This window comes from Lynx canadensis, chromosome E1 (genome assembly GCF_007474595.2).
Source record: "Lynx canadensis isolate LIC74 chromosome E1, mLynCan4.pri.v2, whole genome shotgun sequence".
In the NCBI taxonomy this organism is placed as follows: domain Eukaryota; kingdom Metazoa; phylum Chordata; class Mammalia; order Carnivora; family Felidae; genus Lynx; species Lynx canadensis.
Window position 1 is genome coordinate 37,784,146 of NC_044316.2, and position 25,305 is coordinate 37,809,450.

The window sequence follows — 25,305 nt, forward strand, 5'->3', positions numbered from 1 at the left end:
GTAAGTTTCAGAAAAACAAAACAAAACTCTAGTGTCAATTTGGCTCAGGCTATTTCTGGTTGTGTGGCCCTGGAAAAGTCACTACACTTCTGTAAAATGGGGTTGCCCATACTGTGGTGTCTTTGTCACCTGGGATTACTGGGAGGATGAGGGAGAATGAAATTAAATGAGGACTCCTTAGATGTTTGGAGATGCTGTAAGACGCTGAACAGAGGTCTGTCATATCATGACAGGAGGAACTGTTACCTCTCTATCCCTTCCTTGCTTCTCAAAGAGGGGAGATGAGAAGGAGAATGGACAAGATTTGCCCAGGTTCAGTGACCTGAATATAAAGGCCAGCCTGCTGTCTCCTGCTGGAGGAGAAACTGTGGAATACACTGACTCCTTCTCACCCTGGGTTCTACAAGTGGATGGCCGATTAAGTCATTTCTCTGATTACATTACTTTGAGGGTGAGTAAGGATGAAGTACGTCAGCGTTGTTCTATGAACAGATCCAACCCTAAGCAGGGGTTTAATCTGTCCCTTGGACACAAGAGAACCTGGTGTGAGAGAGAAAGCATGAATACTGAATTTGGAAAGACCTGGATTTTCAATCTCTTCTACCTCACTCAGCTGTAAAATGAGAATGACATCAACTGTGTTGTTCTGAAGAAGTGGCATAAATTTTGCTTTTCTTCCTCTCCTCAGCTCTTTAGCAACCAGGAAAGTTCAAATGATAGAGATGGGTGATTAGATAGAGCCAAACAAGTAGTTATACCCAGGACTCAAATCTAGGTTTCTTGAACCCTAGAATACTCTCTTCAGGTTTTTGCATTGGGTGTTTAAGAGCAGGAGAAAAGAACTATGGATGTCCCTGTCATTCCATTTTTTTTTTAACTTTCACAAGTATTCATTCACTCAGCCAATGCACTATTTCTCAAATGCTTACTATATGCAGAGCCCCATGCCTCCTGTAGTACAGACAGTGTGAGCCAAACAAGACTGGTTCCCATCACCAAGGAGCTTGTCTTCATGTCCTCCTTTGCAAATTAACTCATATGGTTTTCACAAGGGATGACAGAAATATTAGGATTACGTACACTTTACAAAGGAGCAAACTGAAACACTAAGAGATAAAGGACTGCAGTGGCGCAAAAACATAAACTAGTGTCTTTGGTGATCTACCCTGTGCTGCACGGGTTCCCAATGTACTGCGACAGTGAATAAAAGGTTTCTCTTAACTGATCTCTACGCTCGTTATCTTCTCTCACTCCATTCACTAATTCCAACCCCCCCACCTCCGCCCCGCCCCGCCTCGCTAATAAAACATCATTCCTGAGAATCCAGGACGCCTGCAAAGAATAGGCCACTCCAGCAAAACTACAACCCGCCTGCGCCCATCCAGTCGTAACTTCCGGCTTCCATTACCCACGTGATCAGGTACGCTTGCTGCGCATGCCTAGTAGGAAGTCGGGCTATACCACTTTGCCTCACCGAGAGGGTATATTTTGTATGTTTTTAAGTTTAAAACAGATTCCCGAGATTACGCTTGTATTATCTCGGTATTCACAGAGGATAAGAGTAAGTTTAGGGTGGCAGGAGATGAAAGGACCGGAGGGGAATATGGCGAAAGCGGAGAAGGGGATGGGCTCTCCCCTTCACAGATAATGGGAGGAGCCTGGCCAGAGCGAGTTCTTTCCTTTCGGCGCTGCGGCCGCAGCCATGAGGTGAGGGCGCGTGGGCCTCTGATTCTAGCTGACCGGAGGTGCGGGAGGGCGACAGGGCTTCCTTCCACGGCCCCGGGTGGGAGAGATGAGGTGGAGGCTGCCCTGAAGCAGCCGGTCCCGGAGCTTGGGCTAGGCCGGAGCACACTAGGCCCCGGCCTCGAGGAGATGGGGGAGAGCGTCCCGAGAACTCTAGGCCGCGGGGAGGGAGGGCCCCGTGCCCCATACGGATCGCGGGTGACCTGCGCAGGCAGAGGAAGGGCTGCGGCGGGGACTAGGCTGTGGTCACCTTACTAGCTGGGTGCCCCGAATCGGAGCCGGTCTCTGCTTCCATGTGACGTAGGACACGTCTCTCGTAGGCCGCGGGCCTCAAGACTGCTTGGAGTGAGGCGATCCCTAGCACTTTAACGCCTTCCACCCCATGGACGGTACATAAGAAAACTCTTAAGGCTAGCAGAACATAAGTTTATTACTGTGGTAAGACGAAAACTGACCCAAGAAGCAAAGGATTAGCAAACCAGATACACCGGCCTCGGACTCTTCACATTAGACGCTTGTTTTTAGAGCTTAGTCCAGGAAGGGCAGAAGCCCCCTCTTCATCCAATTTTATCCGGTTTTACCTCTTTTTCCAGAGGAGAAGCCTGAGGCAGAAAAGTTAGGGAATAGCTTGGGCTTTGTTTTCATTCCAGGACAGCCCGTTGCCCCACAGGAATGCCCAGCACAGGGTTTAACAAAGGTCTTGCTATAGGAAAGATACTTAATATGGGGTTGGAGAAAGAGATGTTTGCCCTGAATACTGAGAGCCTGCACATCATCCACTTTCCATGTTGTATGTTTCACAACATTAAATGATTGGAAGGCAGGTCTTGCTGGGGATGCTCGTTTTTGCCCTGGAATGGATTCCAGGGCCTGATAGTATTTTCTGTTTGTCACAGTATGCTCAGGCTTCAGAAGAGGCTTGCCTCCAGTGTCCTCCGCTGTGGCAAAAAGAAGGTCTGGTTGGATCCCAATGAGACAAATGAAATCGCCAATGCCAACTCCCGTGAGTTCTTGGGATCTTCTTCACCTTATCCCTTCCTCGTTCTTTATGAGATGAAAGATTTCACGATTGTATTGACTCTTAACAAACCTAGGAAAGCTCATAGTCTGGGGTTTTCTAAAATGGAGGGTCCAAGAAATTTGGAGATGCCAGAGGTCCTGTCCCTGCCATTTGCCAGAATGACAGGATAGAAGTCAATGAAACAACCCAATGTCGTATTTATGATTATTGCTAGAGTTGATATTCTGTTTTACAGCTACGTGAAGGAGTTTTGAGGAGACGGTACAAGGACTGGGAGTAGAGGTGGCCAGAGAAACGATGAAGTGATGGATTGGGCAGACCTGGGGCCTCAGGCTTTAGCAAAGGCCGCGTGGCATATGATTATTCAAGGCAGTTAAACAGGTGTCAATCCTGCAGATAGCAACATAACCCACATTACTTCCATGTAGTCATTGTTGCAGAAAAAAGTGTTCAACGATCTTGGTTAAAGATAGTAAGGCAGGCTTTATTCAGGACCATTGCTGCAAGTGTAGGACCACTGCAGTGGGATTTTACACTGGGGGACAGATTGCTGTCCAGTCTGAACATAGCATGGTCAAGTAGGAATTCATGGCGAAGGAGGGTGATGTGAGGGTCAGTGTATGGAAGATTATTAAAAGGAAACCTTAGTGTCAAGGGGGATTCTGGCTAAACTGAGCTAACTGGGTTGTTGCTAAAGACCAGGCCGGGATGATCAGGCATTGCCTAGGAAATGTTGGTGGATGAAGAAACTGATCTGCTATCAGGGGTAGGGGCTTCTGCTTAATTAAATTGACTTAAGCAGGCTTCTTAAAAAAACTAGAATTTACAAGGAAGTGCACAGGTGGGCCTACGAGGTGGTTTGGGAGCCTGACGAAAGTTTGGTCAAGCAAAGAAGGTTGGTCAATATCAGGGAATTCCTTAACCAGTTTAAATTTGTGGCATTGTAATATGTGCTCAAAATATCCTAATCTTCAGAACAGTGGGTAATAGTTGAGACAGGATCTGAAGGACTAGGCCATATCTGCACACTTTTGATCACACGTCCCTAAGTACATAAAATTTGAGTGTGCTCTAAAACATCTCGAGAGATAGGGGGGAAAATCTTAACAGAAGAGAAACAAGCAGAAGTTCTAGTATTTGTATCATTTTTGAGCCCACTGGGCCAGGGATGTGAGCGATGTCCCTGGCTTGTCCTGTTTGGACTCTGGATCGTGACTGGTATTCTTGGGGCTAGGCCCCAGCACACTGACTATATACATTATGTTTTCCCAGGTCAGCAGATCCGGAAACTGATCAAAGATGGGCTGATCATCCGGAAACCTGTGACTGTCCATTCCCGGGCTCGATGCCGGAAAAACACTTTGGCCCGCCGGAAGGGCAGACATATGGGCATTGGTAAGTGTGTTCTTCCCCTTTCTCCAAGACTCAAATTAGAGCTGCCTGAGTCTAGACTGAGCTACATCCAGGGTCTACCCCGCCCCGTTTTGTCTCCTCTTAAGCCCTTTTCTTACTCCTTGATATTTGGTGAGCTTTCTTTGTGTGCAAATCAGAAAGTTGACGATAGTGTTGGAGTTGAAGGTATTAGTAAAAAGAGGTCCTGTTTATTGAGCCCCTACACTATGCCAAGGATTCTATTGGGTATTTGAAAACGTTGCCCAGCAAATTCTAAAACTACTTTCTAGGGTTAGGATAATTTAGGGAGGTGAAGGTCACACCGCCTTTAACTTACCATACTGCCTCGGTGCACACCCTGTCACACACACGTTATGCACCAAGTGAATGGGGAATAGTAGCCTTGTTGAGGCTTCCTTAAAATGAATAAATGAAAGAAATGCTTAGTCTCATTATCTGTAAAATGGAATTAATAGTACTGAAAATGAGTTCGGGCACTTGCCACATGACTGAGTGAATTATAAAGTCTATTAGAAATTGGTAGCTGTCCTTGTGACCGGTCAGCTGGCTCTAGTAATGGACTTGAGACCCAGGGGCACTACAGTGGGCTTAACTTCTCTTCCCTACAGGTAAGAGAAAGGGTACTGCCAATGCCCGAATGCCTGAGAAGGTAACCTGGATGAGGAGGATGAGGATTCTGCGCCGGCTGCTTAGAAGATACCGTGAATCTAAGAAGATTGACCGCCACATGTAAGCACACCCTCTTCTTGGCCCACTGAGACTCATTTGGTACTCTTGACAGCTTGTTCTCTGAACAGACCCGCAATCTGCCTCCATTGGCCTTGGGGAGGGAGCCGTGTCTTAACGTTTGTTAATATTTTTAATGTTTATTTTGAGAGACAGGGAGAGAGAATCCTACGGGGCTTCGTCCACGAACCTCGAGACCATGACCTGGGCCGAAATTATGGGGTCGAATGCTTAACGGACTGAACCACCCAGGCACTCCTGTCTTAGGCCTTTTTAAGAAAAATTCTTCCATTCTGTCCTTTGTTGTCTGCCTACCCCCTCCTCCCCCAAAACACACACCATCAGAATAACCCAAAAATTGAACTTACCTGCCAGGCAACCTCTTGTATCTGGAAACTGCACAAAAAGTCTTGGTTTGGGGGAAACAGTCCGTACAGAACAGAGAGGAAAGGAACCTCGCATACTTAGGGACTTGGTGTAGAGGAGCAGACGTGGGCCAGCCTCTGATCCCATCACTGACCAGAGCCTCTGCGCCTTACACCCTGCAGGTATCACAGCTTGTACCTGAAAGTGAAGGGTAATGTGTTCAAAAACAAGCGGATTCTCATGGAGCACATCCACAAGCTGAAGGCAGACAAGGCTCGCAAGAAGCTTCTGGCGTAAGTTTTTTCAGGAATTGGCCTCTGTCGTGGGGGCAGGTTCTTTGATCTTTATTACAAAGGTTCTTCTGAGACATTTGAAATACACTAATGTATAATTTTGACTTGCTTTGACAGCTTGTCTGTCAGACAGCAGTCTGTCCAGATCATAGCTGTTGTATTAGAAATCTGTCCTCCTCTGTTCCCTACACCACCTACCATCATTGCAGGGTAGGGACTGGGTTAGTGGAAGCAGGAGCTCTTGGTGGCCCTGATGACTCATTCCTCAAGCTGACTAGGCTCAAAGGGAGAGGTCTGGGCCTGTGCTTCTGTATACTGAGCAGCTCATTCATTCTCAAACTGACCCATCTTTTCTCTTCCATCATCCAGTGACCAGGCTGAGGCCCGCAGATCTAAGACCAAGGAAGCACGCAAGCGCCGTGAAGAGAGGCTCCAGGCCAAGAAGGAGGAAATCATCAAGACTCTGTCCAAGGAGGAAGAGACCAAGAAATAAAATCTCCTCTCTGTTGTCTGTACATAGTGACTTTGGCAGCAACACAGATCAGTTCTTGAATAAAACAAATCTTTACCTGTCTTTCTCTGCGTCCGGAGTTTTTGGCCGTGTGGTTGGTCTTCACTATTTAGAGGGTCAGAACTAACCACACTGAGCATTGGGATGCCGGCCTTTCCTGGGTGCCTGCTTCCTTTCTTCCTTGACTCCCAGCATCTGGTTGTGCTTGTGTCCCTCCATCCGTGGGAGAGAGGGTTTTTTGTTTTTATCTTGTTTTAGTTGAGTATAGGGCTTAATCTGAAGGGAGGGGAAGAATGGCTTCTACCCAAGCCTCCAAAATCCTGTGCTTGAAAACTGCCCTTCACGGCAGGCAGTGGGGGACATGTCGGAAGTGGTGTAAAATGTTGATGGGGAACCAACAGAAGTTGTGACATCAATTGTCACATTGTTTATACAAAGTCATCAGAAAGTAATATGCATGCACTTGCCAACTGTGCCCTGGGGTCCAGGGTTGAAGTCTATGCTAGAACTCCGCTGCCACCAGCCCAGAATCTATGCCACCTGGACTTTAACTGCCGACCCCATCCCAAGCTCCCCAAAAGACCTTGAGGTCTTTGGAGCATCCCAATTCCTAAACTTTTTTCCTACCAAAAGGATTTTTGGGGGCTCCTGGCTGGCTCAGTAGGAAGAGCATGCAACTCTTAAACTAGGGGTCGTGAGTTTGAGCCCCACATTGGGTACAAAGATTACTGAAAAAAAGAGTAATTTTTGTTTTAAGTTTATTTTTTGAGAGCGGCTATATGAGCAGGGGAGGGGCAGAGAAAGAGGGAAACAGAACTCCAAGCAGGCTCCAGGCTCTAAGCTGTCAGCCAGAGCCCAACACAGGGCTCAAACTCACCGTGAGATCATGACCTGGAAAAAAATTTAAGTGTTTTGGTTTATACCCATCTCAGGGCATAAAGGAAAAAGCTTTTCTCAGCAGAAATTGAAATAAAGGCACATGATGTGAAAGCCTGTTGAAGCCATTGTGAGTTGCTTAATGAATTCATACCCCCTTTTGTAAATAGTAAATTTTATTTTGCCACTTAGCTGGTAGTAAGAACCGCCAATAAATTCTTCAGTAAAGTATCTGCTCTGCGAGCCAAGGACTGTTAGGCACTTCACACTGACTCCTATTGATTCTCTAGTCTTCATAACATTGTAAAGTAGGGTTATTACCTTCTCTACTTCGCAGATGAGGGAACACATGAAATGCTGGCTTCACATGGCTTGTGTTAGTGGGAAAATGCATTCAAGATGTTGAAGTAAAATGGGACTTGGCAGACATTGATCAGCTTTGGGGGACTGGGCAGGTGACGCTTCTGGTGTCAGAAGGAACCAACTGGGTTAGGGACAATGGCCAGATGTCCAGGTGGGAAGCATCAGTCGGCCAATTAAATGGAGGGCCAGAGTCTAGGCTGGGGAGAAAAGTTGCACAGAAGGGACCATCTCCTTTAGTTCTTGGCAAGGGAGGACTGGCATGCCTGTCCTGGTTTCCTTCCTGCCCTCCCCTTTCCTGAGGACCAGTGTGAAGGCCAGCGGGGGACTTCAGGGGATGTGTGGGCAGACGCTCCCATCTGCACTTGCGTGAGGAAGGCAGGACTAGTGTGTTCTTGGGAACACCAGACCCCTCCTACTATGTCTTTAGGGTCCTCGTCCAGTCTGGACAGGGTGGGGCAGGTGGGTAGCCCAGGACAGGAAAGCCCAGACTCAAAGACCCAGAGTCTTATGCACACCCATATGCATCAGAACCTGCTTTTGGGGTTCCTTCCCTGTTGCCACTGTAGCAACCTGTGTGAACTTTATCCATCAGCTCTTGACCATAATCCTTTGCCGTTCCAAGTGTGGGGAAGCTGAAGGGAAAGAGTCCTGGTCAAGCTCCCAGCTTGGATCGCAGGACACGGACACCTCCTTCCCAGGCCTGGCTGGGCCACAAGAGGAAGGGCATTGAAGGCCACCCCACCTCCACGCCCTCAGGCAGTGGGGGGACGACAGGAAGGAGAAAAAGGTAACCCAAGCATGGGACCCTCCACTGGGCGTTCGAAACTTGCAACACAAAGCTGGTTTCCACCCTAGACCAGGAGATGGTGCTGTTCTCTCGCAGGTTGCTGCAGGTGTAGCAAACCCTCACTTTTGGGGTTGTTTTTGAAGGAGTTGAGGTGGGAGGTAGGAGCCTATCTCTTGGGAAGCCTTGGATTTAATCACTTCTTTCTGAGGCTCACCCCAGGCCTGGAGGTTACTTCTTTCCATGGGCCGCCAACCCCTTCCTAGGGCAGTGTCAGGGAGGGCCCCCTTAGCAGGCCGATCCCCTAAAGTAACCACTGGATCTCTTCCAGGTCCTGGAACCTTGGAGAAATTCTGATGGAAAGAAAGGTCCATTCTCTCAAGGTCTTAGAACTTAGAACTTGCATACCCTTTAAAGGGGTTCACGGCCCTCAGATAAACACTCCCTGAGCAAATCCAATTCCATTTCTGGGGGAGGAAACTGAGGCCCAGAGAGGCCAATGACTCCCCAGAATCTCAGCACTGCATGAGCACCAGCACCTTTGACCCTCCCGACGACGTGGGAGACTATGATTCAGAGTAGGTCGCTGCAGAGGTGCCGGGCAGCTGCTGTGGGGCCACGAGCTGGAGAAGGGGGACAAGGCCAAAGGGAGTAGTGCTAGCAAGGTGGGTAAGGCTGCACAGCGGGGCTCACTCTGTGTCACCGCCCCCTCCCCCCTCCCCGCCGACCTCTGGTATTCACCTCTCTGCTCTTTTAGGCCTCCTGTCTCCATTCCTAGGCTCCCCCTTTTTTTTTGCATCTCTCCGAAGTCTGGCCTCATACTACATATGCCCAGTTAAGCTCAGGCAGAGATGGAGGGAGGGAGGGCATGTGTGGGGCAGACAACGGAGCCAAATGGTGAGCTGGCACCACCAGTAGCTTCCTGGGCATTCTCTGCCCCAGGCCAACGGTGTTGCTGGCCCAGCCACCCCCAGAGTGGGCACAGAGGAGGGCAGAGGCTATAGTGGGGGCACCAGCTGTTCCCAACCCCCAGGCTGTGAGCACGCCGTTAGTGGTTCAGCCACCCGAAAAAGCTGCTGTACTCAGCAGTGCGGCAAATGGGCTAGGGAGGAGGCGGGGGTCCAGGCCAGCTGCCTGCTGGTGGCAGACGCAAGTGGAGTGTGTAGAAGGCTTGGCTGAAAGGCTCTCACTCTCTACGGTGGGGTGGGCTTTCGATTCCTGGAGCTCATGGCCCAGTATCCTGGGGCGTCTCTATTTCCATCTCATTAGTTTAAGGCACTGAGGGACCGGGGGGGGGGGGGGGGGGGGCAAGAGACATGATTTCTGAGACTGGCTTGGTCACCAATTTGCTGGGTGACCTTGGGCAAGTTACTGGTCCGCTCTGGGCCTCAATGTCCCTCTATATAAAAGGGGCAAGGTCAGGCTGGATAAGCTGTATGACCTTGAGTATGCCACCTAATATCCCTGGGCCTCAGTTTCCTCATCTGTGAAAAGGGGAGACCACCACTTTCCTCACTGGGTCACTGAAAGGATTAAATAAAATTCCTGGCATGGTTCTCCAAGCACAGCAGGTGCCACTTTATGTGAGGTCCCCTCTCTTTAAGCCACTGGCCTGGGTTTGTGACGCTTGTTTTCATTCCCCCCATCAGAGGTCTTAGAAAGAGGAGGTCATCCTCCTCTGGCTCACCCGCGGAGCTCTAGGACCTTCCCTGGGTGAAAGGTCCCAAAGAAACCTCAGCGTCTGGTCCCACCTGGCCTACCTTGCTTTGGGGGGGGGGGGGGGGAGGGGGGCTGGGAGGCAGAACCGGTGGGTGCCTGTCAGAAGGGGCAGCCCCCACCCCCTGCATTCTGGCGGCACTGGCGGCATTGCCCTGGCACCCCCGCAGCCCGCCTCTCCCTCCCTCTGCGCTCCCCTCTGCCTATAAATAGCACAGGACGTGCCTGCCTTGGCGATGACGCGGCCAGGCGGGCGGAGGGGAAAGAGGCAGCTCTGCCGAGAGCAGGTGGGCGGCGGGCACCGCTGCGGGAGGGGCGCCGCTGCCGGCCCCCTTCGTGCCAGGCTCTCGATGACGGGCATGATTGAGTCATCTCAGGGCCCCACTGTCGGCGACTGTTCCCGCCGCCAGCCTTTCTGCCTGGGGCTTGGGGGGCGCGAGGCTGACCTCGGGTGGTCTCGGAGGGCACCGCTGGGTCGCTGGGTCGGCAGAAACGGTCCTAATGCACATGGTTGAGTGCCCTCTCCGCCCCCCTGGGGACACGGGTGCGCATCCAGCCTGAAAGTGACCGCAGCCCCACCTTCTCCCCTTCCAGCTTCCCGCAACATCCTCCACCCCCACCCTGCCTCCCTGTTTTCTTCTCAAGCTCCCCCCCCCATCCCCCATCTCAGGCTGGGGCGGTGGAAGGGAGTGGGGAGGTATGAGGACCCCTGCAACATCTGGGCCAGCTCCAGCGCCCCACCTGTCAGAGAGCCACAAATTCCTCCACCTCCAGGCTTGCCTTCTTTTGGAACCTCCAGCCCCCGCCCCACTCCTTGGACCTTTGCTTCCTCTCTCCCCAGCAGATACACAGAGCAGACAGGTTGGGACAAGAAACATTTATTTAGGGGCCTGGGGGCTCAGCAGTGCCCCAGCCGACCCATCATGCAGCCTTATGTACAGTGGGCATTGGGCCCGCCCCTGGGATATTGCTGAGGGGGGCCCCATGGCAGCAAACAGGGCAGTGTGGCTTGAACCCCCCCCTCCAAGGGGGAGAAGTGGAGCAGGGGCCAGTGGGTAGGAGAATGTGTCCCTTCCACTGTATGGGAGGGTGTGACTGTGCCCAGGACGGGGACTGGCATTGGCTGGCACGATCAAGGGCACAAGAGGAGGCTCTGAGCTTGGGGGGAGAGGGAGGTTGGCACCAGAGAAAAGCAACCTGAAAGGGAGGGGTCCTCTTCATGAGTGCCAACCCACCAACAGGGTGCCTACCCCCTTCCTTTCCTGGTGGCCAAACGCAATGATTTGCTGCCCTGACTATCTCCCACTCCCTCTTCCTCCCAGAACTCTGTGTCCAGGACAAGGGCACAGATACAGCCAGAAGAGGGACCCCTGCACTGAAGGAGGGGTCGCAGTGTTTCCTACAAAGCCCAGAGAAAGGGAGTGAGGAAGGGCCATCTGGAAGTCAGTCCTGAGGGCTGGGCTCCTGGGGGGGGGGGTGGCCTTGTGAGGCCTGGGACAGGAACTAGGAAATACTGACTCCCTGGGGCTGGTTGGCCATGGGGGACCAGGGAACTTGCAGAGTCCTGACAGTGAAACGGGGACTTGTTTTTTGTTCTCAGTCGGTTTCTGTTCATGTCCTTCTTGAGTGTCCTTTTCCGGTGGACAAGGGTACGATGAGGCTGTTCTATTCTACTGGAGGAGATAGTCTCTGGTTTGCAGCGCTATCCCCGGAACTCGGCCCTCCCCTCCTCTGTCCGCCCAGGTTTCAAGTAATAGGAGAGATTTCCGCAGAACTTTCCTGAGGAGTGATGGAGTGACAGAGGTGGGGACACCAAGAGGTGGACTCAGGATCCTCCTGCAGCCCCGAATCCCCTCCCAACCCAGGGCAGAGAGCTGAGGGATTTGGGAAGTCACCTTCCCAAGGTCCCACTTCCAAAGCGGCAGCCGCAGGGTCACACACACATAGACCCAAGCAGAGGCTCTGTGGGGGGGGGGGGGGGAATGGTGCCGGGCATGCAAAGGTGGTGTGGACATGAGAAGGCTCTCTGGACAAAGCAGCGAGAAAATTCCTCAGGAATGCCCCCCTCCCCAGGGCCGCACTCAGCATGGCAACTGGGGGTGTCTGGGCACTGGCTGGACCCACCTGGAACTTCCTCATTCCCTCCCACTTTTCTCCTCCTTCCTCACCCCCGAGTCCCAGAGCAGCAACTCCCTCAGGGCACCCTGGGACCCAAGAAATAAAACCTTCCTCTGTGCAGAGGGCTCCCAAGCCATGGGGGGTGGCTCCTAGGAGAGAGGCAGAGGGAGGAAGAGTGTGGGCAGATGCCCGTTCCTCTCCAGGGCCAGAAGCAAGGGCCAGGCTCGGGCAGGGGTGGCATCTGGGTTCTCTTGGCTCCTCTCAGATCTCGGTCAGGGCGTCGGCTGGCACCAGGCCCCGCTTCTTGCCGCTGCTGACGCGGATGAAGCCGTCAGCATCCTTGCTCCTGCCCACACCCACACAGATCTGAGTGGGAGAGACATGGAGCTGAGTCCTGGCACCTGCCTACAGCCCTGGCCCCGAGTCCGGCTGATGGCTCCCAGGGGGCCACCCCGGGGAATGATGGGACCAGGATCAGATGTGGTTGGAGACATCAGCTGGGGTGATGGGAGCAGATCCCATGAGGGCACTGGGCACGGCAGCAAGACCAGAACATCAGCAGACACCGAGCAGCACTTTGGGGCTGGCCTGAGCTCCACCTCCCCCCCCACCCCGCCCCCACCGCCCTGGCAGAACTCCCATTTCACAGAGGGGGGAAGGGGAGGAAAAGGGCTTGCTGGGGGTTATGCAACAAGACAGAGGTATAGCCAGCTTTCAGACCCAAGCCTCTAGACTCCTAATCCAGTGCTCTTTCCCTCCCCCAAGCTGTCTCTGACCACATTCAGCCCCCTGCCTGTGTAGGTCACCAGCCCGGATTCCCAGCAGGGCCTGATAGGAGGCCCCGCGGTCACACCTTTCTAACCTGCCTTCCCTCCTGCTGCCAGGCTGCAGTGTCCTCCTCCAGGGCAGTCGCCTGTGCCCCCACCGCCTCTCTCCCATGTCCACCTCTCCAGCCACTGCAGAGCCCAGGCACTCACCTGGTTCTCCTTGAGGCTCATGTACCCCTGTTCCTTGTTCCCGGAGAAGGGTTGGCAGCTGCGCCAGACGTTCTCTCCTGGCCTTACGCGCTGCACAAAATTGGCTGGGAAGAAGCCAACCCGGTCGCCAATCTTCCCCTGGGGATGAGGCTGGCAATGAGCACCAGAGCCCCCCGCCCCACATTGATGCAACTCAGAGCCAAAGCCATCAAACTCCAGATCCTGCGCTCTCTGTATCCAGAGCCCCCAGTAGGGTGGCTTCTGGACTGCGATGGGCATGAGGTGGGTAGGGGGACAAGGCTGAGGCAGGGAGGGTCAAGGTGAGAGTCAGTCCCAAGTGTTGGTCCTATGGGCTTGGCTAGGGCACGTGGTGGGAGGAGGGGTGGTCTTTGGGCCCAGAGAGAAGGTGGGGCAGTGCCAGTTGAAGTGGTGGAAAAGGGTCGGGTGCCTACCGGGGTGTCTCTCCTCCCCACCCTGCCAAGTCACCTTCCACCAGTCCTCGTTAGAGTCATCCACCAGCAGGATCCGGTCCCCAGGCCTGGGAGGACAGAGCTGGGGTCGCAAATGGACAGGAGGGACCTGCCTTTTCTGAATCTTAACCATCTTGGGTCCCCCAGGTCCCCAGCATGCCCCCCCTCCACAGCAGGGGGAGGATTCTTGACGCCCTCGGAGGACACTGTGACCACAGGTACAGCAGACTCTCTCTAGGACAGAGCCCAGGCGGGGCAGAAGATATGACATCAGCACCAGTCCCTTTTGGACTCTGGGCAGTCTAGCTCTTCTTTGGGCTCAGCTGCCTCAAGCATGCCAGGAGAAGGTTCCCGAAGGTCCCCCTCACACTCATGTTCCGAGGCCTGGGAGCAGAGCCCTGAGGTTGGAGCCAGGTGGCTGTCCAGGGGGGCCGGACCACAAAGAGGACTTACTGCAAAGCCAGGTCATTGTTCTCTTGGGGCAGGAACTTGTAGAGAGCAACATAGGAGTACATGGGCCCCACATCCTTCCGCAGAGGGGGTTTTGCGGGCTGTGGAAAAGTCTGGATCAGTGACGGGAGGGGGACACAATCCTCGCTCCACCCACCGTTCACTTGCCCTGACCTTACCCTCTCTGGGGGGGTGGGGAGAGGTGGGCTAGAAGGTGGGACACAGTGCACCTGGGTCAATGACAGGGACAGGTCAGACTCTCCTACCTTCTGTGTTCACCCTTGGGGGACTGGGCCAAGGATGGAGAAGGGGAACACTCCTCTGCCTGCTGCACCCTGGAACTGCCCACTCGTGGGGAGTGGGCCCAGGAGTGGGCACGATAGCCATTGGCTCCGCGGTGGGAGGGCAAATACCCCCTGCCTTCCTTGCCTCCTCACCCTGGCACTGTCCATCCCCGTAGGCTGAGGACAAATGATGGAGCGGTGATACTCCCACTCACCATGCTCTTGCCCACCTATGCATCAATGACAAGAAGGGACATCCCCTTCCAATCTGGCCTACGAGGGCTCAGCACCAGCATCACCTCACCTGCTGTCCAGGGCTCTTCTCCTCTGGTCCTGACCCTTCGCTCTCGGCCGGGGCTGTGAACACTAGAGATGCCAGGGCAGGGCCAGGGCGTCAGGGAGCAGGGAGTGGCCTGCACTGTGTTCCATCCCCGCCTCTGGCTCCCACCTCTACTCACCACTGTCGCCAGGGCCCTCCTCTGAGCTGCGGATGCTCCCTTCCCCATCCTCGGTCAGCTCATCCCGCTCACTCTGGGGCCAAATGGGGGGAGGGCTCAGTCCCCGGACCCTCAGCCTCAGAGACTCCTGCCCCCCAGGCGCCCCTCTGGTGCCTGACATACCAGGCTCCGCGTGGGGGACTCAGAGGTACTGCTGAAGCTGGAGCGGTTCATCAGTGCCAAGGAGGTGCCATAGCGCAGCGTCTCGTAGACGGGGTCTACCTTCCCGCTGGCCCCTGCCAAGGAGCCACCCTAAGGCTGGGCACCCAGCTGCCAGCCTTGCTCTGCCCTGAAGCCCCGGATCACTTTCACTCTCTTGGCCCCAGCCAAGATGTCCTTCCTTTAACCACCTGCCCCATCCCTCCCCCAGGCCCCTCTCTGCCCACACCAGTCTTCCCCAGATCCTCTTGGACTAACTCCCCAGCCTTCATATCTCTGGACACCTTCCCTATCCTTGCAGATGAGGACAGCGCCTACCTTATCCTCTATTCCCTATCCTTCTCGGTTCAGGCATTCGTGCCAATGGTGATTAATGGATGATTTGTGTGATTATCTATTTCATGTCTAGCTCCCTTACTAGACCATGAACTCCACCTTCTTCAGTGCTGTGTCCCCATGTCTAGCACAGTGCCTGGCACTTAGCAAGTGTTGATAAAATGCCTGTTGAAGGATGAATGAATGAATGGATGGATGGATGAATGCATGAATGAACCCTACATTCGGGACAAGGGCATTCAGAGAAGGGAAGTGCCAAGAACCAGAAGAGCCATGCAACTCAGGTGCCCATCTGAGGAATGTGTGGGTTTCTCACCACACTACGGTGGGATCAGGGGCAATGGGGGGGACACTCACCAGTGGGTGGGGACTCTCTGCTTGTGACACAGGCTGGGGGTGGTTCATGCACCAGGAGGGGGGAGCTGAAGTTTCGACGGAAGGAGGAGGACTAAGGCAAGAGGGGGCAGAGAGAGGGCATGGGGATGTCACAGCCCACCGAGAGCTTGGCCTTCCCCAAGCCCAAGGACTACTCCACAGGAGGAACCCGCCTGGAGGGGGGCGCTCCTTCCCCCACATGCCAGTCCTGGGGAGCACTCACAGCCAGCCAGCCCTGCATGGTCCCGACTCACCACCTTGCCTGGGCACTGCTGGTGGGAGATCTCCTCGGAGCACCAGAGGTGGACGCTGACTTTGCACGTCTTACACCGCAAACCCTGCTTGGAGTTTCCTGGGAAGAATTTGGCGTCAACAAGAGGGATTCGGCAAAGGAGGAGGCATCCGAGGGCAAGGAGCAAAGAGGGCAGGTTAGGCCATGGGACAGAGGAGGGGGGGTTGGGCATCCTCATGTCGGCCTTGGGGTCTAGTGCTTACCCCTCATACAGTCAAGGCACCGAAGCCTGAGTTGTTAGTACCCACGGCGACACTGGACACCCACCCCCCCCCAAAATTGCTCATTTGTCCACCCAGCGTGAGGGGCACAGTTAGGACTGCGGGCCCAACATCAGACGGTTCCCTAAGAACACTCCCCACACCCACCCTGGCCCCTCTCCTTGACAAGCCAGGCACCTACCCACAATGATCTGGTGGCATAGCTCACAAGGGCTGGCTCTCTTGAAGACGTGTTCCTGGAAGCTGTGCAGCCTTACTGGTTTGAGTGGTGCCAGGGGCCGTGGGATTGGGCAAGGGGAGGGGGCCGGGGTAGGGAAGCTCCCGTCTGTAGATGTCGGTGGTGGGGAGGGAGGGGGCAGCGGGGTCGGGGGCGTCAACAGCACCTCAGTGGGGCACTTGAGCTCAGAGCCTGAGCGAAGGAAGAAGTTCTCCACACTCTTACTTCGGAGGATGGTCTTGAGGGAAAGTGAGCGCTTGAACCGCTGGAGCTGAAAGGGGAAGCAGGGTGGGGGTGGGGGGTTATAAGTGGAAGCCAGAGGGGACCAGGTCTGGGCCAGGATGTCTCCTTGGTCAGTGGCAGCCTGAGGCTGAGGGCCAGAGGTGAGATGAAGTACTGAGAGGCTGCCACGTTCCGGAAGGTGGTCACACTCCCGGATGCCCACGGGAGCCCGGTGGGTAACCTCCATGAGCCAAGGGGTTCTGGCTGGGCCCGCAAGATTGGAGTGGTGAGGGCGGAAGGGGGACTGGCCGGTCAGAGAGCAGCTGCTGGTGCGCTCCAGACAACGTAGGCCTGTCCTCGGGGCCAGCCCAGCAGTGCCAGGTTTTCCACTTTTTCAAAAGAAATCTAGACTCTTATGTGAATTTGGATGGAAACAAACTCAAGAGGTTTTATTTCCTTTTTTTTTTTTTCATTGCAGAAATGGTAGTGTGCTATGTTTCCTAGCCTTGCTTTTCTCACTTAACAGTAAATCTTGGAAATCATTCCGTACCAATACATAAAGACTTTCATCATTCGTGTTTATGGCTACGCAGGATTTCATTGCATGGGTGTACCATTTACTCGAGTTAAAAGGAATAATACTTTGGGGGTGCCTGGGTGGCTCAGTTGATTGGGTGTGGGACTTTTGATTTTGGCTCGGGTTATGATCCCAGGGTCATGGGATTGAGCCTGCGGCAGGCTCCACACTCAGTGTGGAGCCTGCTTAAGATTCTCTCACTCCCCAGGTGCCTGGGTGGCTCAGTAGGTTAAGCGTCTGACTTTGGCTCAGGTCATGATCTCAGGCTCCCACTGACAGCGCTGAGCCTGGAGCCTGCTTCGGATTCTGTGTCTCCCTCTCTCTCTCTGCCCCTCCCCTGCTCATGTTCTTTGTCCTCTCAAAAATTAAAAAAAAAAAAAAAAAATCCTCTGCCCTGCGCATGTGCTCTTTTTCTCTCCATAAAATAAAATAATAATACATGGGGGGCACCTCGGTGGCTCAGTCGGTTAAGTGCCTGACTTTGGCTCAGGTCATAATCTCGTGAGTTTGAGCCCCACACCAGGAGCCCACTTCAGATTCTTTTTCCTCTTCTCTCTCTGCCCCTCCCCACTCTCTCAAAATAAATAAAAACAAAAACTTAAAAAAAATAGTAACACTTTGGGGGCTGAACAAAACATGCCAGGTCCCCAGTTTTCCATGTGTTCTTGAGAGTGGGGGAGTGGTCATCCTGGACCCTCATCCTCAAGGCTGATTCTTCCTCCAAAATATCTCTCCGGCACATATAATCCCCTCATCACCTCCACAACCCTGCCCTAGTTCAGGTCCGGAACCCCTTGCCTCCACCCTGCCCATCTCCCCCTGCTCTCCGTACACCTGCCAGGGAGGTGATCCCTGACCTTGCTAAAAACTTTTCATGGCTCTTCAGGACACAGTCAAGGCCCTTGCCCCAATCATGAGACTCTGCAAGTTGGACAAGCTTTCCCTTCCAACCCATGCCTTCCACCTGCAGCCCAGACATGGGGATTCTTGAACTCAACCATGTTTTATTCCTCCAAGCTTTTGCTGTGTTTGCCCTCTTCTCTGCCTTATCCAGTGAGTACCCTCTTTATCCTTTGGGGTTTCCAGTGACTGTTCCTCCTTTGGGAAGATGTCTCTTCTTCTCCAGGAATTCCATTTAGTATAACCACTCCCACTCCGGGGCCCATTGCACCTAGTACTGACTTCCATTATAAATCCAATCTGGTTTACGTGGTGGTCATTTACTTCTTACCCCCCCCCCCCAGGAGACTGGAGCCCCTTGAGGGCAGGAACAGTTGCTTTAACATCCTCCCGGCCCCCCACAACACACACACAGCCTCAGGACATAGTAGGTACTCAGTGAATATTTGTTGACTGAATGATGACCCAGTGGCTGGAATCCTACGTGCAGCCCATGTTCTGGAGCACGGGGTCAATTCTGCAGTGAGGCCAGGGTTACTTCCATTGCTCACCCCAGCATACCCTTCTTGAGTCTGCCCAGAGTGAAGTCTGGAAACATCTCTAGCCAGATCCTGGAACCTCTTCCCTCCTATCGATAGCCCCCTTACCCCTGCCCACATATCCCCATCAGTGATAGATAAAAGGGGCCAGTGGCCTGGCTTCAGGCAGGGAGACTTGGCCAGGGTTCCCAACTGGCACATCAAGCAGCCTGTGTGGCCTAGGGACACATTTAAGGGTGTCTGTCTGGCTCAGTCAGTAGAACATGTGACTCTTCATCTCAGGGTTGTGAGTTTAAGCCCCACAGCGGGCATGGGGTCTACTTAAAAAAGAGAGAGAGAGAGAGATTTGGACATGAGGCAGGCCCCAGTGTGCCAGCTGGGAGGACAGAGCCTTGGGGTGTCTGGCGGGCTGAGTTCCCCAGCTCTTTCCAAATTCAGCTTCCTGGATAGCACTGTGGGCTTCTTTGTGTGTGTAAGAGAAGCAGGGCCCCAGGCCTCAGATACCTGGGTGTTAGGGCAGAAGTGGAGGGCCAGAGGGACAATTAATTAGAACACAAATGTATTCTGTGAGCCAGTGTGGCGTTGGAGGCTCTCACAGGCCCTCACGATTCTGCCCAGGGGCCAGAGCATAGAGCACAAGAGGTCTCTGGGAGGATGTGCTGGAGGTGGGTGCAAAGCTAAACCGACCACCTGAAGGCAGGTCACTTCACTTCCACTCTTGGGCCTCAGTTTCCCCACATCCAAGAGAAAGGAGTCAGGACCAGATGCTCTCTAAGCAACACAAGGCTCTGGGTCCAAAAAGCAAAAACCTAAACTTAATGATATGATGAGGGGCTATCATGTCAGAATACTGGAATTGAGGTAGCACTTCATAAGCAGCACCTCATTAATCCTGGCATTACCACCCCCGAGACACTGATAATCGCTGTCCCACTTTGCAGACGAACTCATAGGCACATAGGAGTTAAATCACCCACCCATAGCGAGTCCTCAGCTGGTAAGTGGCAGAGACAGAACTTGAACCAGAGGCTTTGGCTGTTAAGTCCAAATGGCCAGAAGGACCCCGCTGCTCTGGGCTCTGCCGTGGCCCTCACCCCTGCCTCTCAGCTATGCCATGGGCATGGCCACCAGGTCAATCATGAAATTTAGGGTTGGAAGGAACCTGAAAGACTGGCCATCTAGAGTGGTCCCCAGCCCACACTATCATCTCACAATGCCTTGGCCATGTCACTTCTGAGTGGTTGTCTGACTCTGTTGGTCACCTCCTGTGGCAGGAAGCACACCCTCTCTTGCGCCAGTCATTCCATCTTTGGGCAGCTGCAATCCATGGAAAGTGCTTCCCTATATAGAGCTGAAACCTGCCTCCCTGAGATCTTTGCCTATCGGCTCTGCTCCTCCCTTGGCTCCCGAAAGGGCTACTCCCCTCTTCTACATATCAGTCCTTCAAATATTTGAAGACATCAGTCATGTTCCCCCCTCCCAAAGCTGTTGTTTCCGTAGTAATCGCCACAGGATGAGATTTTAAGCCGCCTTACTCTCCAGCCTGTGCCCTTTCCTGGTCTTCCCTTGGCCCCAGTGCCAAGAGCTACCTCTCTGCAGGGTACCAGAGGTCTCTGGAACAGAATGTTCCCCAGCACTGGGGCAGCCCCAATTCTGCTCACTGACTCCCTGGCTCAGCTGTGGGTTCCAGATCCCAGGAGGGCAGAGAAGCAGGAAGGAACAACATACTACCTGGAGTGGCTGGCAGATGTCAAGGGTTGTGGCTGAAGAGCAGGATGGGGGCACCTCTTCCAAATAGCTTGATGCCCGTCCACTCAGAGACATCTAGTTTGAGTGCCCAAACCTCATTTTGGCTCAGCCTGGCCAGGCACTCCTAGTTCCCAGAGAGGACTTTTTCCTATCTCCCATCAGCTATCTTTTTGGTGCCCCCAGTGTCCCAGGAACCATTGCCTGGCATGGGGAGAAGTTGCCATGTACCCTGGCAAGCCAGCCCCCCTGGATGCTATTCCCTCCTGATGATGCACCAGGAGCCTGTCTGGCTTAGAGCCTGGACCACCAGGCCTGTTCTTCTGAATCCCCTCCCAGAGGCTGGGTTTGGCCAGCCTGCCTCCTCCCCACCTCCCCACATACTGGATGGTCCCTTCTATTCCTCAACTCCCCACAGCATCTCCTTACTTCCCTCCAGCTCCTGAAAGGGCACTAGGCAGCTGGCGGTGGGTGGTGGCGGATGTGGCACAAGCTGACTCAGATGGCAATGTTGGCATGGCAGGGTCTTCCCAGGGATGGCACTAAAGGGGGTGATGGAACCACCCAGTGGGAGGATGGCATGGGGACCCAGAGATGGCAATGGTGACACTAGGAGGGTCACGGAGTAGCTTGAATACAGGGATACGAGCCAACCTTAGTGTGGGAAGGAGACTGGGCTTGGGCTGGCAAGAAATGCCCAGGAGACCCCAAGCACTGACGAATAAGCCTGGAATGCTGGCTTCACTGCCTAATGGGCAGTGTTGTACCTGCTTCAAGCTGAGTTGGGTGGGCCACAACCCTCTTCCTTCCCCCTCCCCAAGCCCTATAGTCTGGAGACCAAAGCTTCTTAGGGACAGGTTGAGGTGGGGGGAGCTAAAGGGGCTGGCGGGGCCCTGAATTCTCTCCCTGCCCACTTCGACCCTCCTGAATACCCCCACCCAGACCCCAGACCGGCAGCCCAGCCTGTATTGTTATAACAGTCCTTCGCAGGGGTGAGATTTAGGGGAGGGGGGTAAAGGGACAGGGCAAGGTGTGCAATTTCCCTCCCCTCTTGCTCTTGGGATCTCCATGGCTCAGATTCAGAGGTGATAGCACTGGATGGTCCTTGGGCTGGGAGGAGGGAGGTACAGACCTGCCGGGCCCTGACCTCCCCCTGCCCACAGGGCTGAGCTTGCAGCCTGTGGGTTTGCTGAGGCAGCAAGGCCCAGGCTCCCGCCTGCCTTTGGAGAGCTCTTAAGGAGGGGGGCGGGCAGCCAGGCCTCCTGTGGGAAGAAAGGCAGGGCCTGGGAGGCCCCCATACCCTTAGGAAGCAAGCAAGGGAATTGTGTATGTCCGTCTTGAATGACTAGAAGGCAACCGAGAAGGCCAGGGATATTGGAACTCAGGATGGGGCTCAGCTCCCTGGACCCTCTGGGTTTTGTTTTTTTTGTTTTTTTTAAGCTGTCACAAATGTTACAAACAAAATCCTCCCACCCCCAACACCTCATTCCTTTCCTAGTACAGACCTGGGTCTCTGAGAGGCAGTTAACTCTGTGGTCTGAGAGACCACAGTCTCATTCTCAGGAGGGGGCAGAAGAAGGTCAAGTTGGGATCTGAAGACTTTGACATGGAGACCCAGTGGGTCCCTCTCGTTTAAAGGTGAAACGCTACCTGGGGTATGTCAGCCAGGCCCTACCCTGCCCCTACTCATCTACCCCTGGTCATTTTCTTGATGACCTTGACCTTGAATTAACCTCATACCCTGAGGGGTGGCCTAGACAGAATTAGGAGCAAGATAGACATTGGAAAGAGCTCTTGACACCGAAGGAGCCAAAGACCCCACCCATTTTTGGTCTTTAGTGGCCCCCCTCCTCATCTGGACAACAGGAGCAGGTGGGAACAAGACACCAGGGTGCAGAGGAGAGGGAAGGAGGCTTTGGCCTGAAGTCTGGGGAGGGGGCAGAGAGCACCCTTGACACAGCCTCTTTTTCTCTCCCCATCCCCAGCCCGCTCAGCTCATGTTGCTCCCCCACAGAACTTCTTGCGGGTCAGTGTGAGCACCTAGAACTTGGAAAGGAAGCAGACAGATTAGAGGTGGGGGTTAAATTTAAGTGGTGGCCTCCCCCAATCCCTTCAGCGCCAGGAGTCTGGGCTCCGCCTGCCTTCACTGGGGAATAATTTATTCATTGTGACTCCCGCAGGAGTAACAATCATACATAATTAGGGTTAATTATGACATTCATTAATTACGACGACTTCTCTTTTTGCTTCCACCCACCCTCTCCCCGGCGCCCTGTCCGGCTCCGGGGGTGGGGGGTGGGGCTGCCTGCCCTTCTGCTCTGGAGCCGCAACAACAGTCCCCCGGTCCCCGCCCGCGATGGCCAGCGCTGCGGCAGCCCCCAGCGCGCACTCGGAAGCTACGCACCTCGGGCCGTGGCCTCACATCCCGGAGCCTAACCTGGTTGGGAGGGGGGAATGCAGGACTGCAGTGGGTCCGAAAGAGACAACCGGAGAGACTCAGAGATAAACATATAGAGAAAGCGGGAAAGACACCAAGACCGACAAACAGGTTGTAGAGACATTTTCAGAGAGACACAGGCAAAGACAGAGGGACAGACTGAGCTACAGACATAGACCTGCGGGCGCGAGAGGGGTGCGCCTCGCACGCACACACCGGCGCGTACACCGGCCCACACCCGCTACACACCGCTACACGTTCCCGCCGCCTTCGCTGCGCCGATTCCCTCCAACAAAGCCGAGTTACAACCTCCCGGGAGGGTCTCGGCAGCGCGTCCGCTCATCACGCGCGCAAGGGCGTGTCGTGCTTGTGTGATGTGGGCTCCTTGCGGCCCCTCGTCGCGAACCCCCTCGCCCCGGTCGTCGCGCAGAGCCTTCGGCATTACACGGGTCCCGCTGCCGTGACCCCCGGGCCATCCGAGCCCACGGTGGTGACCGCGTCGGGAAATGGGCGCCGGGGCTGGGGGGCGCACCGGGCAGGGGTCCAGGCCTCTTCTCCTGAGTTACCTTGGTTTCCTGGAGGGCAGAGACGGTCCCCGGGGGGGTGCGGGTGGCCGCGTCATCCGGTTCGTTCTCCTTCTCGCTCATTTCGGTCATGGTTGGGGTAGAGAGGAAGAGGGGGTGCCAAGACCCGACGGCAGGCCCCCTGGGGGCAGGTGGCAGGTGGCAGACGTCTCTCTGGGACCCTCAAGCCCTTTTCCAGAGACTGCCCCCCAGTGAACCCCAGGAAAAATCCGCCCCAGGAAAAAAGCGACCCCCCACTCCCAGGAGCGGGTGGAGAAAGTTCCCGGGTTGGCCGGTGAAGAGGGGTAATTACGGGGAGCCGCTGGAGCCGGACGACCCCGGGAAGGAGGACCGAGGGTCTGCAGAGGATGCTGCTCGGAGCGAGGGGAGGAGGGAAGTGGGGACGCGGAGATGTGCTGAGGGAGGGAGCGGAGGAGCAGTCCGTGTCCGGCCGGCTCCGCCGTCCTCTGCGCCCGCCCCCCATCCCTCTCCCCCTCCCCCTCCCCCCGCCGGCCCCAGCCCGGCACCCGGAGGCCCCTCCGCCCAGTCCTCGCCTTCCAACTTTGATTTAGGAGGTCGCCTGGTCCCTCCCCCTTCCCTCCTAAGCTCCCCCGCGCCGCTATGCAAATCAGGTTTTCAGCTATTGGCTGCCGTGGTGGCCAGGAGCGTGAGATGGGCGGAGCCTGGGGGGGGCTCGACAAGATGGGGAGGAGCCTGAGGGGTAAAGAAGTGGGGAGGAAGTGGTTTTACACTAAAAGACCCGGAATGGGGGGCGTGACAAAGTGGAGGAAAGATTTGGCAGATCACATTCGAGTCTGGGCGGGATTGAGGGAAACAGAAAAAAGGTTGGATCTGCAGGATAGCTGAGAGTGAGATCGAAGTTAGGACCCTCTGATAGCGAAGTAGTGGACAAATATGGACCCTTCTGCCTCATTAACTGGATGTCTCTGCGAGGGAGACTCCCAATATGCACACCCCTGGACTATGAGGTAGGGGTTCTTTAAGAGAGAAGGGACAATTTAGCATCATGTGTCAAAGGCCAGGCCTGACAACCCCTCCTTTGTGGTTTGGAAAGCAGGACAACCACATTCCTTTCCATGCTTCCTGTTTGGACTTCAGCAGAGAAGGGGGCTTCAGTCCCCACACCTAAGGTCCCCAAACCTTTCCAAGACACATCCTCCCTCCTAAAGATCCTGCCACAAATGGAGTTAGATCAGGGTGTAGGAAGAAGGGGTAGGGAAGAGGGTTCTTACTCTCCAGGTTGTTCCCTGTCCACCTGGCCTAAAGGTATCTCTTTAATGCTTGTTGCTTACCTGCCATTTTCCTAGTCCTCCTCCCTCACCCCCAGCCCTCTTTCTTCCCGGCCCTTCTGGCCCTGACCAAATCTCCTGGCCTGTCCAAAGAAAGGGAGGTAGTTTGGGGACCGAAGGACTCCTTCCTTAGGTGTGGGTGGAGGAACTTCTAGATCAAAGTCTCCCTCCTCCAGGGGCTCCTCTGCTGTGGGTGATGAGATTGGAGGGGAAGGTGGCACTTGAGAGGGTCTTGCCTTTATGCCAGCCCTGGAGAACAGAGGCTGAGTCCTGTGTCCTCCTTCCTGCCAGCCCCTGCGCACAGCCATTCATTCATGCAATCTCTGTCCTCCCAAGAGTGAGCTCACCATTGGGGCACTGCTCAGGTTACTGTGTCCAGGAATAGAGATTTATTTGCCAGTGGCAGAAGTAGGACAAGGGCAGAAGTGAGGGTTGGTGGTTGTGGGGGCTTAGTTCCCTTCCCCTCCAGGTCCACCCACTGCAGCGGCAGACTGACTCTGAGTACAGCCTTCCTGAAAGGAGCTTCAAAAGATCCTGGCCTCAGCCCTCAAGCCAGTCTCCCCAAAGGCCTGTTCACTAACCAGCCTTCCCTCAATCCCTTCTGAAGTGAGGGCTATCATCTTCCCTCCTGTCCAGCCCAGATTAGCCCAACACCCCTACCTGGGCAACTCAGACTTAAGGAGGCTTGAAGCACCCTGAGATAGGATCATCAGGCCCTCAGTCTATCCTGGGCTGGAACAAACAGGGGCCTCTTCTGTACTGAAGACCTCTCGAGGGGAGGTACCCCTGTTTCCCCACCAACA

At 54.5% G+C, this 25,305-nt stretch overlaps 2 protein-coding genes across 3 annotated transcripts; one reads left to right on the plus strand and one right to left on the minus strand.

Moving 5' to 3' along the window:
- Positions 1-1,614: 1,614 nt before the first annotated feature.
- On the plus strand, positions 1,615-6,136 carry RPL19 (ribosomal protein L19). Its single transcript, XM_030296242.1, has 6 exons — positions 1,615-1,707; positions 2,640-2,746; positions 4,037-4,159; positions 4,786-4,906; positions 5,452-5,562; positions 5,932-6,136. Exons 1-6 carry the CDS (start codon positions 1,703-1,705, stop codon positions 6,053-6,055), a joined length of 591 nt encoding a protein of 196 aa, XP_030152102.1. The 5' UTR covers positions 1,615-1,702; the 3' UTR covers positions 6,056-6,136.
- A 4,538-nt stretch (positions 6,137-10,674) lies between these two features.
- Positions 10,675-23,728, minus strand: STAC2 (SH3 and cysteine rich domain 2). 2 transcript variants are annotated; one of them, XM_030296623.1, is made up of 11 exons: positions 23,196-23,728; positions 16,173-16,479; positions 15,736-15,830; positions 15,461-15,551; positions 14,732-14,844; positions 14,570-14,642; positions 14,416-14,477; positions 13,831-13,928; positions 13,394-13,445; positions 12,908-13,045; positions 10,675-12,296 (listed from the first exon to the last, which is right to left on the minus strand). In XM_030296623.1, exons 1-11 carry the CDS (start codon positions 23,283-23,285, stop codon positions 12,192-12,194), a joined length of 1,224 nt encoding a protein of 407 aa, XP_030152483.1. In that variant the 5' UTR covers positions 23,286-23,728; the 3' UTR covers positions 10,675-12,191. The 2 variants fall into 2 exon arrangements, with proteins under 2 accessions (XP_030152483.1, XP_030152482.1); XM_030296622.1 differs by having other exon boundaries at positions 15,733-15,830; positions 23,196-23,727.
- Between the last annotated feature and the right edge of the window lie 1,577 nt (positions 23,729-25,305).